The sequence below is a fragment of the Thermobia domestica genome, chromosome 15 (assembly GCF_964235325.1).
Source record: "Thermobia domestica chromosome 15, izTheDome1.hap1.1, whole genome shotgun sequence".
Taxonomy (NCBI): domain Eukaryota; kingdom Metazoa; phylum Arthropoda; class Insecta; order Zygentoma; family Lepismatidae; genus Thermobia; species Thermobia domestica.
This window is the reverse complement of record NC_137468.1, coordinates 174,850,768-174,866,968: the sequence shown is the minus strand read 5'-3', so window position 1 is coordinate 174,866,968 and position 16,201 is coordinate 174,850,768. Positions and strand designations below refer to the sequence as shown.

Below are 16,201 nucleotides of genomic sequence, written 5' to 3'. Positions count from 1 at the left end.
GCCTGCCTGAAACTCTTCAAATAACTGTGTAATAGCTGTTTCAAGCGGCCTACAACTTATGACCTTGAAACTATGTGCTAGTAACCAAATTAATGCCAAGGTACGATAAAACACCCCAACTTGCCACAATGACGTCAACACAAGGAAAAAAAGAAAAACATCTAATTTTTGGTTCGAAAATTATGAAACAATAATAATAATAATGTAATTCTCAGGAACTCAAACATTAGTTAACTAGAGAACATAACAAGCAAAACAAAACAAAACAAAACAAAACAAAAAGAATCTTAAACGTGAGCTCTCCCTGACTGCTGTTTTTAAATTTCAGTGAGGCTGTAAAATATGTTTTGTTTTATTGTTAAAAAACAAAAAGAAAAAGAAAAATAAAGAAAGAAAGGAAATAAATTTTGTTGCAAATATCCTAGTAAAAATAGGTTTCCTAGACACAAGTGGCTCCGCGTAGCGTAGTTGTAACGCTCTCGCCTTCGGTACGAGCGGACCCAGGTTCGATTCCGGTAGGGGCACTCGGTCGAAAAAGTATCAAAAGCTTTTAAGTCCAGACATCCTGAATGAGGCTTTCTTGGGTTTTCCTCATTTCATACCAGGCAAATGCCGGGTGGTACCCAACATATAGGTCCCAGGCCGTTTGCTTCCTTCCCTTTCCCCGGATAGTGTGCTCACCGAGGGACGTCATAACTCACATGTGACGGGCTAACAAGGTCATTGATGCCGAAAGCCCAGAAATCTAAATCCTAAATCTTCACTACACAAGAAAATGTTCGCGCTGAAAACGGTTTCTTAGCAATTATGTTAAGCAGTCCTGTAGTAAATCTCCATCAAGTAATAAACCGTCACATATAAAAAGGAAAGAATAAACACATAACATTCATTTTGCGTACCTTGAAATGTAAAGAGTTACAAAACATTAATATTCAAAGATTTCTCAAAATTCAGATTAACCCATTTCTTTCTCCTCAACCATTAACGAGTTACAATAGTAAGAATTGTAGTCATAAATCACATTACTTGTTTAGTACTATATTAAAGCAACTTATACTAAAGGAATATATAATTAATGGAATATTTAACTAAAATGATAATTTACTATTGCACTTACCCAGGCTTTTCTTTCCTTCCGCTATTCTTTTCCGTTTGTAAACAACCTCGTTTATAAACCAGCTCGCAAGCATACGACAGTTGTTTCATGACGTCATCTATGGTGCAAGAAAGAGGTGTCTATAGGCGGTCAGGACCTCACACACAGATGGACGTATATAACATATAGCTGAAGTATTTAACATACGTATACGTATATAAAATACGGAAGATTGTTAGATGTCAGACAGCCTGCAGCGACATGATATAACATCCAAGCGCGTTAAAGGCAGTAGCTGTGTAGCATATGGATAAAGTACGCTCCGTACAGATTTCCTTAGTAAATATAACGAATCCTTGTATTTGTGCAATATACCGCTGTCCGGATAATGAATTTTTCTCAGTGCACGAATATGTACAGTCGGAGCCAAAGGTCAATGAGAAAATGTTTGGAATAGTAAGGAAAAGAATATTGATATAATTAAGAAGACTAATATATGGCTGGTTGCAGTGAATAACCGGCTAAGTCGATTTTATCTTTTTTTCTTTTCTTTTCTATTTTCTTTTTTCTTTTTCTTTTTCTTTTTTCTTTTTTTTTTTTTTTTTTTTGAAAATTGAGATTTTACAGATATAAACCTCTTTTGCTGAGTTCTACATTGTGTAGAAGCGGCTAAGGCGAATTCATAAAATTGAGGAAGTTACAGCATTTTGTTATGTCAAAATTAGCATGGTAACTCTTGTAAAATTTAACTTTAAACTGCTCTCTGTAAAATTCACTTCTCTCGACTTAGCCGGTTATTCACTGGAACCAGCCAATAGACTGGTCAAGACATTAAGAAATTTTATTTTGGGGGGCATTGTATAAAGTTTGGTGCAAACAAAACGAGGGAGGTAGAGATATGATTATGATTGAAAACTCGTAAAACAGATAACGCACAAATGGTGCATAAAAGTTTCTAAATTTATGGCAAGTATTCTTGCATTGACAATAGAGTACTTTTGATAATGATGACAACATGCAAAATGAAATGAAATCTTTCAGTTTTACGTTCCACGGTTATGTCGGCTAGGCTAAAGGCTAGTTTGTAACATTTATTCCAATTTCAGCTATTTTTGTTGGACAGGTATTTATCCTAAGTTCGTCAGAATATAGGATATTAGACTACTTAATGCAGGATCTTATAAAATAGAGGATCTGCCCTTACAACAAAATCTTGAAGCCATACGTCACAGTTTCGCCACCCCTACTCTGCCCACTCCGCCCAATAGGATCGCAATGTTTTGAGCCAACAATCATGGCGGAAACGAAAGTAACCAATCAGACGATGGTAGAAACGAGAGTAGCCAATCAGACGTGCCGATGCTCGGTTGCTTTTTGGCTTCACCGATTTAATAGGATAAAGATACATATTGGCAGATCCTCTATTTATAACATCCTTGACTTAAAGTGTAATTCACTCAATAGATGTTCAGTGATAACACACAAAATGAAATAGATTTAAACCTGTATATTTTACGAAGACTTTTTCACATTTACCTTATATTTTACAATATTTCTTCCTTTTATATTAAATATACATAATTTACAATAACATCCTTAATTGGATTATATCTTAGCTGCCTAGAAATGTGTTTGTCCATACGAACTAACTACATAAATGTGCAGGTATGGCCATAAAAGAAAATATCTTCCATTGTCCATAACAATATTTACACATTTATACGAATAATTCTTACAAGTTGTAGACGTATAAAATTTATGATTACGTTGAATTTTAATAATCGTTTGCATTAATAGGCTATAATTTTTTTCATTACGTCTCAACACAGTTATTTGTTACATAATTAAAAATTAAATAACATACGTATATTCAAGTACATGAATAGGATTAGTAATTATCACATAATTCCGTGTACGTTGAAATGTCCTTATACGACTAATTTATTCAATATGTATCGAAAGATCTACCATAACAGTATATCCGTAATAACATTTAATTATCCGAAAGATATTCGTCAATTGGGTAAAATACTTTATTAAAATTTATTTCCTTTTGAATAGTTTATAGTTTTATATTCTAATCCTTTTACACTAGTTGAGAAATGATATGTATGTCTGCTCATTTATTTGTTGTCACTATAAGTAGGGCTAATTATTCTGAGAAATCAACAAAAGTGATAAATAACTTAGTTATTGATTTTCATTGTCTTTCGTAAGGGAAATTCTTTAAGTTTCTCATGGGCTGCTACGATCCAGCGCAAAGGAAGTGGTGCACTGTCACAAAAGTATGTGCTGGATTGCAGAGTAAAACATCAAAAAATTTTCAAGTAAGTTCTTTTAACTTCTTTGATTAAATATCTCCCTTTGCCACAAATAGAAATGCATAGATGAGCATAAACCAAGGATCTTATAAAATAGAGGATCTGCCCTTACAACAAAATCTTGAGGCCATACGTCACAGTTTCGCCACCCCTACTCTGCCCACTCCACCCAATAAGATCGCAATTTTTTGAGCCAACAATCATGGCGGAAATGAAAGTAGCCAATCAGACGATGGCAGAAACGAGAGTAGCCAATCAGACGTGCCAATGCTCGGTTGTTTTTTGGCTTCATCGATTTAATAGGATGAAGATACATATGGGCAGATCCTCTATTTATAACATCCTTGGCATACATCCAAAGGATTATTTTATTTTCAATATCTTCCAGTGTACGCTAGATAAGAACTGTGATCACCAAATATACAGGGTGTTACAAAATTATGTCTTAATATTTTGGGAACAGATTCTTTACATCAAAATAAGAGAAGAAAAATATAATATGGACCTCTGTGTTCAAAAGTGGATAGTTTCGAAGTTAATGCGTGCCGAAAACGTGAAACAAGTGAAATTTAAAAGTTCATAGTTCCACTATTATGGAGCCTATCGTAGTCGGGTCAAGACATCATTGAGGAACCTTTATGCGAACTACCCAAATATCCATGTTTAAGAATGCTCCAGTACTTGCACACGAATTTTTAGAGAGGTAGGTGCAGAGTGATCAAGTACTCCCAAACAACCTCTGGAAAAACGATTGTGCAAGTACTGGAAGTTCTAAAAGATGGATAGTTTATACTAGTTCCTCAGTGATGTCTTGACCCGAGTACGATCGGTTCTGTACTAGTGGAAGTATGGACCTTTAAAGATCATTTTTTCACTTTTTCGGCACCCTAGAACTCTGGAACAATGCACTTTCGACTACAGGTCTATATGAACTTTTCTTCTTATTTTGATGTGAGAAATTTTAAAATATAGTGACAATTTTTTGTAACACCTTGTATAACGTTATTCAATTTGATAGATACCTTGAGTTCTTTCTTTTTAATGCTTTAAAATAAGATTTTTTTAAAAAAAAATTAAAGAAGCTATAGTTGAATTAAAACTGCATCAAATTTTCTGTCCAGAAGTAAAATTATCAATTTGAACATTATGACCGGGATATCTTGACTGTCGGGGATTAACTTGCTTTTGTTTATGTGCAAACCAAGGATGTTATAAATAGAGGATCTGCCCATATGTATCTTCATCCTATTAAATCGATGAAGCCAAAAACAACCGAGCATCGGCACATCTGATTGGCTGCTCTCGTTTCTGCCACCGTCTGATTGGCTACTTTCGTTTCCGCCATGATTGTTGGCTCAAAACATTGCGATCCTATTGGGCGGAGTGGGCAGAGTAGGGGTGGCGAAACTGTGACGTATGGCTTCAAGATTTTGTTGTATTGGCAGATCCTCTATTTTATAAGATCCTTGGTGCAAATTATACATATGAGTGCAATGCTCTGCAGAGCGAGATTCGCATTGCAATTCGTATTTTACATCATCTGAGTTGTGTTTGATATAAATAATTGATTTTTTCCATTATATGATATGTTCAAGATGGAGGATGCAATCTCGTCCTTATTCCTTATCAGAAAGAAAATTCTACATCATTAAATTGAAGCAAAATTTAGAATCGGCGAAAAAGATGAGAAATATAGATCATAAATGTGAAAAAGAAAGAAAGTAGATATTTACACACATAAAATAGAGCATAATGGTGAAGAAAAAGAAGAAAGCAGATATTTAGATACATAACAGTTTTAAGAGGATTTCGAGACAACATGGCATCGTGATAAGCAGCTTGAACTCCAGTTTGATACAATATTATATTTTTTACAAGTGTTATTTTTAGTTCAATTTATGATTGTTTACAATTTTAAAGTGTGGACATTTCAAGTGTTAATAATTTTCAATATCATGAAAAGTTAGCTATCAGACAAGCAGTTTAACACGGGCGATTTCGATCTCTATGCCTGCGCCATTTTATTGCAACTCCGGTTGTGATCCACACAATTAAAGTATATAACAATTTTAATCAATTTTTACTATTTAACAATCATAGAGTAATAATCGACATTTCTTACGACTGCGGCATTCCTATTATAAAACCACCAGTGTGGTTATAAAACAAACAATTTTATGAGAAAAGTTTTGCCATATTACATAAAAGTTTCGTTCGAGAATTATAATTTATACGCAAGAAACGTGGATCATTCTACTGAAAATATTACTTGAAAGGTGAAATATTGTTTCTTCGATAAAGTAATGAATAGCCAACCAGGATTTTATTAATTCTGTTTGGTATTCAGTGATAGGCCCATGATTATTGGAACAAGGTATATCAGTTAGATAACTTGGTTCGGGAAATTCTTCGAAATTAGACTCTGCCCAGCCACTAAATAATTATGGAATATTCAATCTAACCAATTTACATGTTCATCAAAATTTGCAGTGCTGGAATTAGAATCTGAAATCTCCATAAGCAATTGAACATTGATGAAATATCACTCTTATTCCATTTCAGTTCATTATGTTAGTTGCAGGAAGTCTTACTAAACTCTAAGGAATACGTTACAACATTTTGAGCTCGTAGTTAAATAACACCTAACCTGTAAAACTACATGAGCTGACATAAATTAAAGGGGTACTTCCGTTTGAAGTGGAAAGTTGAAATTTGGTATGATTGTAGCTTTCCGGGACTAACCGACAGGAAACTTGCCAAAAGTGAATAATTTTAATTTTTAGGGGTGTCTAAAGGGAGGATGAAGAATTTCCCCATGTTATTAAATGGATCTTATTTTGGACCTATAATCTCATGTTTTAGGTACTTGGAACTAGAACAAAAACTTGAAATTCGGTACGCTTGTACGTTTCTGTTAGTACTGCCTAAGTAAATCAGTAAAAATAAAAATTTGCAATTTAGAATACTTTTATGGGGAACTGAAAAATCTTTCCCGTGTTATTTATTACGGGATACTTTTTACATCCCAAAATTATTGGGCACTTCCTGTAGAGCTACAATGATTAAATTTGACATGATTTTAGCTTTTCGGGACTAGCCGACAGAAAAATTACCAAAAGTGAATATTTTTAATTTTTAGGGGGGTCTAAAGGAGGGATGAAAGAATTCCCCGTGTTATTTAAATGTATATTTTTTCTGGACTTATAATCTCATATATTAGGTACTTGGAATTGGAATACAAACGTGAAATTCGATACGCTTGTACGTTTTCGTTATCGTTACCTAAAGAAATCGGTAAAAATGAAAAGTTCTAACTTTTGAGAGGTTTTACGGGGAATCGAAAAATCTTTCCCATGTTATTTATATGGAACGTCTTCTACACCCCAAAATGTTTCAGCACTTCCGGCAGGATGAGAATGATGAAAGGGTCTTTTCTAGTACGATAGGAAAATCGGCCCTTGATCGAAATTGGGTCGCTATTGACCCAAAAGGTTAGCCTTGACCTAAAACTACTTCCAAGAAATTTTGACCCCCTTCCCTTACCGAATTATCATATCATACATGTTCAAAATTGAATATTTTTAAATTTTGGTGGGGATGGTCGAAAAATTTTGAAAGTTTCACAGATTGTAGATACAATATAGATGTAAATGTGCATTTTTTTTCATTACCATTGGTGCGTTTTTTATTTATTTTTCTCTTTTGCTTGTTGAAAATTTCAAAAAATTGTAGAAAAAATTTTGGGGGGGACTCGTCGCTGATTTTTGGGGTAAACGGCTCCTGAACGGGACGTGTTATCATCTGCATGATCTTTAAATACACTCTCAATAATTAGTCAGGTTTCTAGCCTCAGCAAGCCATTATCGCACTTCACATCTCTCAACAACTGGTGTTTCATGGTTGAATGAACTTTCTCTTTTTCCTGAAATCAGCATTGCAACCTTCTGTCAAAAGATAAAAAAAATTAAATCTAAATATTTAACAGAATAAGAAGATATCAATAATAAATTTAATTTCGAGAGTACACTAAGTAATACGAAGTACATCACACATAATCTTATTATTAACTTCCTAGTAATGATAGGAGACAAGACTTGAAACTTAAGGCTTTTATAAGATTCAGGAGTAGTAGTTAACTCTTGCGAGTGACATCTTTCTAGACTATCTTCTCAAACGTAAATCAGTTTTATCAAAAACGACTCAGGAGATTCTGCTTATATTTCATAAATAAATATTTAAATCCAATAACCCAAGAATAAAGTGTAAAACAAATTCTTATATAAAAATATGCAGGAAAGGTAATTTCCTGTTAGGGCTGTTTCTCTCTCTAATACGGCATGCGATTTTATTGATACTTCCTTCAACTTGCAGAAATAACTCTGTTTGGGATTGCAATACATCAAGTTTACGTGAGGTAAAAGGAGTAAATTCTACCCGATGTTGCACGTTTGAACATGCTCATACAAAATAATTTTCAGTGAAACCTACCGAATAAATTATTCGATTTTATTAAAATATGTGTACAGTTATCTTCTTAATCGCATTCAAACAATTCTCACTTGTTGCGATTGAAAATAGTAGGGTAAACGGGAACAAATAACCCAGACTTTGGGATTTCCATATTTTAAATAGTATAATAAGAAAATAATTTTCTGTGAATACGTTCGCCAAAATTGCTAGATTTTGACATAATAAAGAGTATAGTTTGTTTATGGCTTAACAAACATCTCAAAGCATGTAGTTAAAATAGATCAAGGTCCCCTTATTCTCCCGATATTCTGAAAGTTATTTCCGCGATAACTTTCGTGAAAAGTATTCGCTTTTGAACAACGCAGTATATATATTGCTTGCGATTTAAATTAGTGAAGAATGGGGATAATCCTAGGTAGATCATTCCGCTGGCACTTGAAAGTTTCTTCAATGGTAACTTTTGTAAAAAAAAATAATAATAATAATAATAAATAAAAAAATAAAAAAATAAAAGAAGTGCATTGTAGTATATTATTTCTGATGCCTCAAATTTGCCACAATTTCCCTGAGTTTAAAATCAATCAAGAATGAAGAAGTTATTCTTTTGAACATGACTTTAAAATACATTTTGTGATGATAAATTATATGTAAAAAAAAGTCAGAACATCGAAATCACAAATAAGAATACAAAATCATATTCGATATTACGGCACTAAGGGGGGAGGGGGTCGAGGTAGGTGAGCCTCCCTCTCTATGTCACTGCCTCAAAGCATAATCATGGAACATTAAACTAAAAAAAAGACCGTGTCAGAAGAAAATCGGCGATGCTTATAATAATAATAATAATAATAATAATAATAATAATAATAATAATAATAATAATAATAATAATAATAATAGTTGTAGTAGTAGTAGTAGTAGTAGTAGTAGTATGAAAAATATTTCCTACTGTTTGCTAGATTAATATTCGAGTCTAATTTAACATTTTAAAAGTCTTTTTGTTTTTGGAGGGAGGGATTTTCAGGTGTTGGCGCCTTAAATTTGGATGTTTCTTCAAGAGATTATTCAGTGTGTTAGCACATCCTAGGCAAAATACTGCTGGTTAGAACTTTCACATGAATTTATAACATGTGATATTGACATTTATAATATGTCACGGTAAATTATATGCTGTCTACTAGTAGGTTGTACTAAGTAGGCTACAACCTCGAGGCGCAATGTCAACTTCCCTTCACCTTTATCAAAGTTTAGGCAGTGTAATGGTAGTGTATAAATTATTACCAGTACATTGGCGTACTTAAAAGTTAAAAATTGCAGGGGAAATATACGTCCCTTTGTCATCATTCATTCAGTTTAACGTCCCACATTATGCCAGCTAGGCCAAAGGAGACGGAGTGATTTCCTAAAATAACATTTTATGTTTTCGAAATCCACTTAAAGCTAGATCAAATGAGCACGTAAGAACGTTATAGTAAGATGGAGAATAGAAATTAATTACCTTTGTGCATACCCATACGAAAAGTTCTGGCTACATCTATAGATGGAAAGCCCTCCCAGCTGGTCTATGTCTAGCACGCGCCCTTTAGGTGGACGAGGCCTCGGGTTCGATTCCCGGTAGGAGATTATTGAATGATAGTGATTCGGATTCGACATTAAACTGTACGTCCAAGTCTCATATAGCTGCGCTGCGGAAAAAGGAAAAAAAGGCTTGAAAATTTTAAACTCAAGGAAATTGTGGCAAATTTGAGGCATCAGAAATAATATACTACAATGCACTTCTTTTATTTTTTATTTATTTATTTATTTATTTTTTACGAAAGTTACCATTGAAGAAACTTTCAAGTGCCAGCGAAATGACCTACCTAGGATTATCCCCATTCTTCACTAATTTAAATCGCAAGCAATGCATATACTGCGTTGTTCAAAAGCGAATACTTTTCACGAAAGTTATCTCGGAAATAAATTTCAGAATATCGGGAGAATAAGGGGACCTTGATCTATTTTAACTACATGCTTTGAGATGTTTGTTAAGCCATAAACAAACTATACTCTTTATTATGTCAAAATCTAGCAATTTTGGCGAACGTATTCACAGAAAATTATTTTCTTATTATACTATTTAAAATATGGAAATCCCAAAGTCTGGGTTATTTGTTCCCGTTTACCCTACTATTTTCAATCGCAACAAGTGAGAATTGTTTGAATGCGGTTAAGAAGATAACTGTACACATATTTTAATAAAATCGAATAATTTATTCGGTAGGTTTCACTGAAAATTATTTTGTATGAGCATGTTCAAACGTGCAACATCGGGTAGAATTTACTCCTTTTACCTCACGTAAACTTGATGTATTGCAATCCCAAACAGAGTTATTTCTGCAAGTTGAAGGAAGTATCAATAAAATCGCATGCCGTATTAGAGAGAGAAACAGCCCTAACAGGAAATTACCTTTCCTGCATATTTTTATATAAGAATTTGTTTTACACTTTATTCTTGGGTTATTGGATTTAAATATTTATTTATGAAATATAAGCAGAATCTCCTGAGTCGTTTTTGATAAAACTGATTTACGTTTGAGAAGATAGTCTAGAAAGATGTCACTCGCAAGAGTTAACTACTACTCCTGAATCTTATAAAAGCCTTAAGTTTCAAGTCTTGTCTTCAATCATTACTAGGAAGTTAATAATAAGATTATGTGCGATATACTTCGTATTACTTTGTGTACTCTCGAAATTAAATTTATTATTGATATCTTCTTATTCTGTTAAATATTTAGATTTAATTTTTTTTATCTTTTGACAGAAGGTTGCAATGCTGATTTCAGGAAAAAGAGGAAGTTCATTCAACCATGAAACACCAGTTGTTGAGAGATGTGAAGTGCGATAATGGCTTGCTGAGGCTAGAAACCTGACTAATTATTGAGAGTGTATTTAAAGATCATGCAGATGATAACACGTCCCGTTCAGGAGCCGTTTACCCGATTTTTGTTAAAAAATTTGTTATACCCTTAGGTACAACATATATATTTTTCGGGGCCTGAAAGTGATGGCAATATTGTCGAAAAGAAATAAAACTGAAAACAAATGTATTTCTTGCACAGTTTTTCCACCACTTTAGGGCCATCAAGGTGAGGGCCCCTTCAAACAATCCTTTGCCAGAGTTCACAATTATTATTTCTCTTGCGTTCTTTCCACTTCTGTCGTTCTTCGGCTGCTTCGATTGTGTCTATTTCGGAATAGAAACACCAAATATATATCCGTATCAGTACTTCCATTTTAAACGACTCTTGCACAACTAAGTTACACACAGCTCGTGGTAGAGAGCGCTACCGGTAGAGAGCGCAACTGTGTGCGGTCAGTGAAGCAAGCACTGATAGATACGAGAAGCCGACGCGAGTTGTGTGTAACTTCGTTGTGCAAGAGTCGGTTGAAGTGGAAGCACTGTTACAGAGATATATTTGGTGTTTCTATTCCTAAATGGACACAATCGAAGCAGACGAAGGAACGCAAGAGAAATAATAATTGTGAACTCTGGCAAAGGATTGTTTTAGGGGCTCTCACCTTGATGGCCCTAAAGTGGTGGGAAAACTGTGAGAGAAACACATTTGTTTTCAGTTTTATTTCTTTTTGACAATGTTGCCATCACTTTCAGGCCCCGAAAATAATATATGTTGTACCTAAGGGTATAATATTTTCTTAAACCAAAAAATCAGCGACGTGTCCCCCCCCCCTAAATTTTTTCTACAATTTTTTGAAATTTTCAAGCAAAAATAAATAAATAAATAAATAAATAAATAAATAAATAAATAAATAAATAAATAAATAAATAATGCACCAATGGTTTTGAAAAAAATTGCACATTTACATCTAGATTATATCTACAATCTGTGAAACTCAAAATTTTTCGACCCGGGTTCGATTCCCGGTTGGGGCACTCGGTTGAAAAAGTGTAACAGCTTTTTCATGCCAGCCACCCTGAATGAGGTTTTCCTGGGTTTTCCCCATTCGCACCAGGCAAATGCCGGGGTGGTACCTAACTTATATGTCCTAGGCCGCTTCCTTCCTTCCCCAATCCTTTCTTCCTTGCCTTTCTCCGGATAGTGTGCTCGCCGAGGAACGTCATCCCTCAAACGTGAAGGGCTAAATGGCCATAAGATGCCGAGAGCCCAGAAATCTAAACCCTAAACCCTAAATCAAAATTTTTCCACCACCCCCACCAAAATTATAAAATATTCAATTTTGAGAACGTATAATTCGATAATTCGGTAAGGGGAGGGGGTAGGGGTAAAAAAAATTTGGAGGTAGTTTTAGGTCAATGGTAATCTTTTGGGTCAATAGCGACCCAATTTGGATCAAGGGCCGATTTCACTATCTTACTAGAAAAGACCATTCGGCATGATTGTATCCTTCCGGAACTAACCTACAGGAAAATTGCCAAAAGTGAATATTTTTAATTTTTAAGGGATAAAAGAGAGATGAAGGAATCCTCAAATACGCCTTTCCTTGGGTTTAAGAGGTGCGAGGCCGTAGGCCGAGCAAAGGCGAGGGCGTTGGGGCGAAGCCTCTAGCTGGACAAATTCAGAAAATATGAAGAGCAAATGCACGAAATTCACTGTTGATGCCAAGGCTGATACATGAGAGATGCGAGGCCGCAGGCCGAGCAAACGCGGGGGTCTGGGACGGAGTGCCCAGTTAACCAAAGTCTAGTCGTATTATATAACTGAACTTGTGATAGACATGTTATATTAACCTGAAAGTAAACTCAATACTAATTAATACACAGGAAATAAGTAAATGAACCAATCAACCAAATACTTACCATTTTCGTAGAGTACAAGCGATGTTATTCACACGGTAAAATATGAAATACATCCTAAAAATCATAACTAATATGATAATTATGATGAATGCGCATAATATAATAGTATGATAATGCATCCTGTTTTATAGAATAATAATAAATGTTCAATAAGACGAATATATATAAATGTGCGGCTTGGAGAAAGTGAATCTAAGTCACATTTTCCAACTTACCTAGTCATGCAATGCAATGCAATAACACATACCAAACAAGCTTCTCCTGATATTTGCAGGCACATTTCCGAAAGCAAACTACCTACATACTGTTCTGTGGTCCCATCCTAACCCATTCCATTTGTTAACTCAATTTCACCGGAAGAATCGCTTACCATTGTTTTTTCCAAGACGCCAAACTATTAATTAGATGAAAAATAAAATAATCAATATTTCCCTTTGACGAACATCGACCAAATTCATTATATTTTACCATTTTCAATTTGACACGAGATTACATGAGGTATAGCTGTTATATACTTATTTGTAGTGGACATTGTACTTCGAACTTTCGTGGTCCTGTCTGAACGTGATAGATGACGTCAAAATTAATAATAATAATAATAATAATAATAATAATAATAATAATAATAATAATAATAATAATAATAATAATAAATAATAATAATAATAATAATAATAATAATAATAATAATAATAATAATAATAATAATAATAATAATAATAATAATAATAATAATAATCCAATGTAGAACTCACTATACATTTGGTTCTTTCTGTTTATATCATCTAATAGCTCTTGGGCTGAACTTTGTTTAGTTTTCTGTATTGTTTATTTCACAATACAATTCTTCAACATTATCAGATCTTATTTCGATTTCTTTATGATTTTGTACATTAATGCACATTTTTTAGTGTTTAGCTAAGACTAAGTTCATCTCGATAGTAATCTAAAATCCATGCGATGTGACATTTTAACCGTCTTCATATACAGGGTGAGTCAAAATGATGTTCCAGATTTCGTTAATTTAGTATTTGAACAGTAGTGAGCTTTTCATGCCAATATATTTTTTTCTGGAATGTAATCTCAAGAAAAAAATCTTTTTGTCTTTCTATAGCAGAGGCGTAGATGTCCACCAGGAGACAGTTTAATCAAAGTGAGCAATATGGCTTCTACAGGCCACAGAGCGTTCTGTGTGTTTAAATTTCATGCGACTAAGTCCGTTATGCAAATTCAATGGCATTTGTGTGGAAAATTTATGGAATTTGTGTTGCTACTTGCTACAGCTGTGGTTGTATGGACTCACTGAATCTGTGGCCGATATCGACCTTGACATGCTAGGAAGACTTTGACACAAACTTGATTATACTCCAGATATGTATTGTGTAACTCGTAGATCGCATATTGAACATGTAAAAAAAAAAAATGAGTTCATCAGTGTGTGTAATCACTGCTTACATAAGTGTTATTTTAAAAAAATCATTGAAATCGGGAGATTGTTTTGACTCACCCTGTATTTTAACCCTTCGAAAAGCTAGAAAGATGAATATTTTTCCCGTGGCTGTCGTCACTGGTGGCGACGAATTTAACTAGGTCTAAAGGTTGTTTCTCGTGTTCTTGTACAGGGAGACATGCAGAGGCTAATATCTTTAAAGAATATTTATTGTGCGTGCCATCCCCGAGCTGTGACTTCATCTATGGCTACAGGAGGATCGAAGCGGAATTCTGATGGTCGTGTATGTGGAGACCTTTGGATCTACAAGTTGGCCGTTGCGCCATATACAAAATAAATCGAAAAGGAAATCTTTAAGTTTTACGTCCTACTTTAGTTTTTAGTCCTACTTTAGTCCTAAAAAAAATTAGTTTCGTCCTCGTAACTGAAGAATGGAAAGGCAATTTGAGTACAGTTTTTAGTAAATTAAAAGGAATGTAATTTTCTGTACGTTTCAACCATACCACCGTTATTTCCAAAATAAATTTTATCAAACGGAAATAACCTTTGTCGCTGACTATACAACCGGATCATTTTGCCTCCTGGAAAGTCTTAAGATATTATGAGACCAAAAATCGTTACTATTTCCCCGTGAAACCGTAATACACAGCACTTCCCAAACATCATAGAATAAAAGAAAGATAAAGGATTAATGAAATCATTTTTTTTTTCGATAATTATATTATTTGAACATTTATGGGGAAGTAGAGAACAGCTTCATATGTGTCTCCCCCTATATGCTACCAACTTTTATTACACTTAACCATTTTACACTGGAAACATTAAAAATTGAAAGAGGGAGGGGTTCTGTTTATGGAAATTAGTCTGTAGCTATATATAATACAAGTTTATAGGCATTTGCCTGATGAGACAGAGAAAGAAGGTTGAACTACCGAATCAGAATACGGCCACCCTGCGACGTGATCTCTCGAACACTTCAAATCGTTTACATACTCCAGAAAATCATCAACTTTAAGATCTTTTCAGACAATTTAAGATGAACCCTAATTAGATACAGTATTTAGTACCTACACAAGTAAATAAAATCGTTACCATTGAATTTAATTTTAATTTCAGGATGAGTTGAAGGATAAAATGATGGATATACGTAAAGATCAATCTAACCTACCAGATTGGCTACTTTGCAAGAAACAAATGACTCCAGATTTCGTAGCTAATGATCCGAAGGTATGAATAATCTTAGAACTATGAAAAAACTCTTTGTAGCTGCATAGTAAAATCCTCCTACCTATCCCACAGAATTTTGGTAAGTACTTTTCTGTTTATTTATTTATTTTTTATTTATTTAAGATGTGGTATCTACAAAGTAGTGGTGGCCAAAAATACGGTTTTTGAAATTTAAAACAAACGGTTCGGTTTTTCTCCGAAATTGGTTTCGGTTTTCTCCTAATACCGGTTCGGCTTTTTCAGCGAAACCGGTTTCGGTTTTCTTCAAAACCTATTTCGAATTTTTTAAAAATTTGTTCTACTTCTGACCAGAATAGTGTTTCGTTGTCCTGTTCCGTTTCCTCAGAAATTGTTTTGTGTTCTCCAAAAGTTTTCACCGAGAAAACCGAAACCTGCTTCGGCGAAAAACCGAATCGCTTTTTGGAGAAAATCGAAACCTGTTTCGGCGAAAAACCGAATTGTTTTTTGGAGAAAACCGAAACCGGTTTTGGCGAAAAATCGAATCTTTTTGGGATACAAAAAAACGGTTTTGGAGAAAACTGAAATGTCGGTTTTCCGGATTTCGGTTTTTCTAGAAACCGGTTTCTGGTTTTTATAAAAACCAGTTTTGCCCATTCCAACTACAAAGTTAAATATTTTAAGAGCTAGTCAGAGACGGAATTATCTAAATGTAGTACTCTCAGTCATATGTGAAGAATAAGGCCTGCAAAAACAAAACAAAAAAAAAATTAAATATGCTAATTTAATCATTTTATTAGATCAAATAATATTGATAAAACTGAAAAAAATGTTGTAATTTTGTATGTCCTAATGTCACA

At 34.1% G+C, this 16,201-nt stretch overlaps 1 protein-coding gene across 1 annotated transcript in view; it reads left to right on the top strand.

The window, feature by feature from the left end:
* LOC145671726 (DNA ligase 3-like) overlaps positions 1–16,201 on the top strand; it is a 211,060-nt gene that overhangs the window by 124,776 nt on the left and 70,083 nt on the right. Inside the window, exons 15-16 of the mRNA XM_081740930.1 lie at positions 3,328–3,423; positions 15,273–15,383. Coding sequence (XP_081597056.1) covers positions 3,328–3,423; positions 15,273–15,383 — 207 coding nt within the window. The remainder of the gene's footprint in view (positions 1–3,327; positions 3,424–15,272; positions 15,384–16,201) is intronic.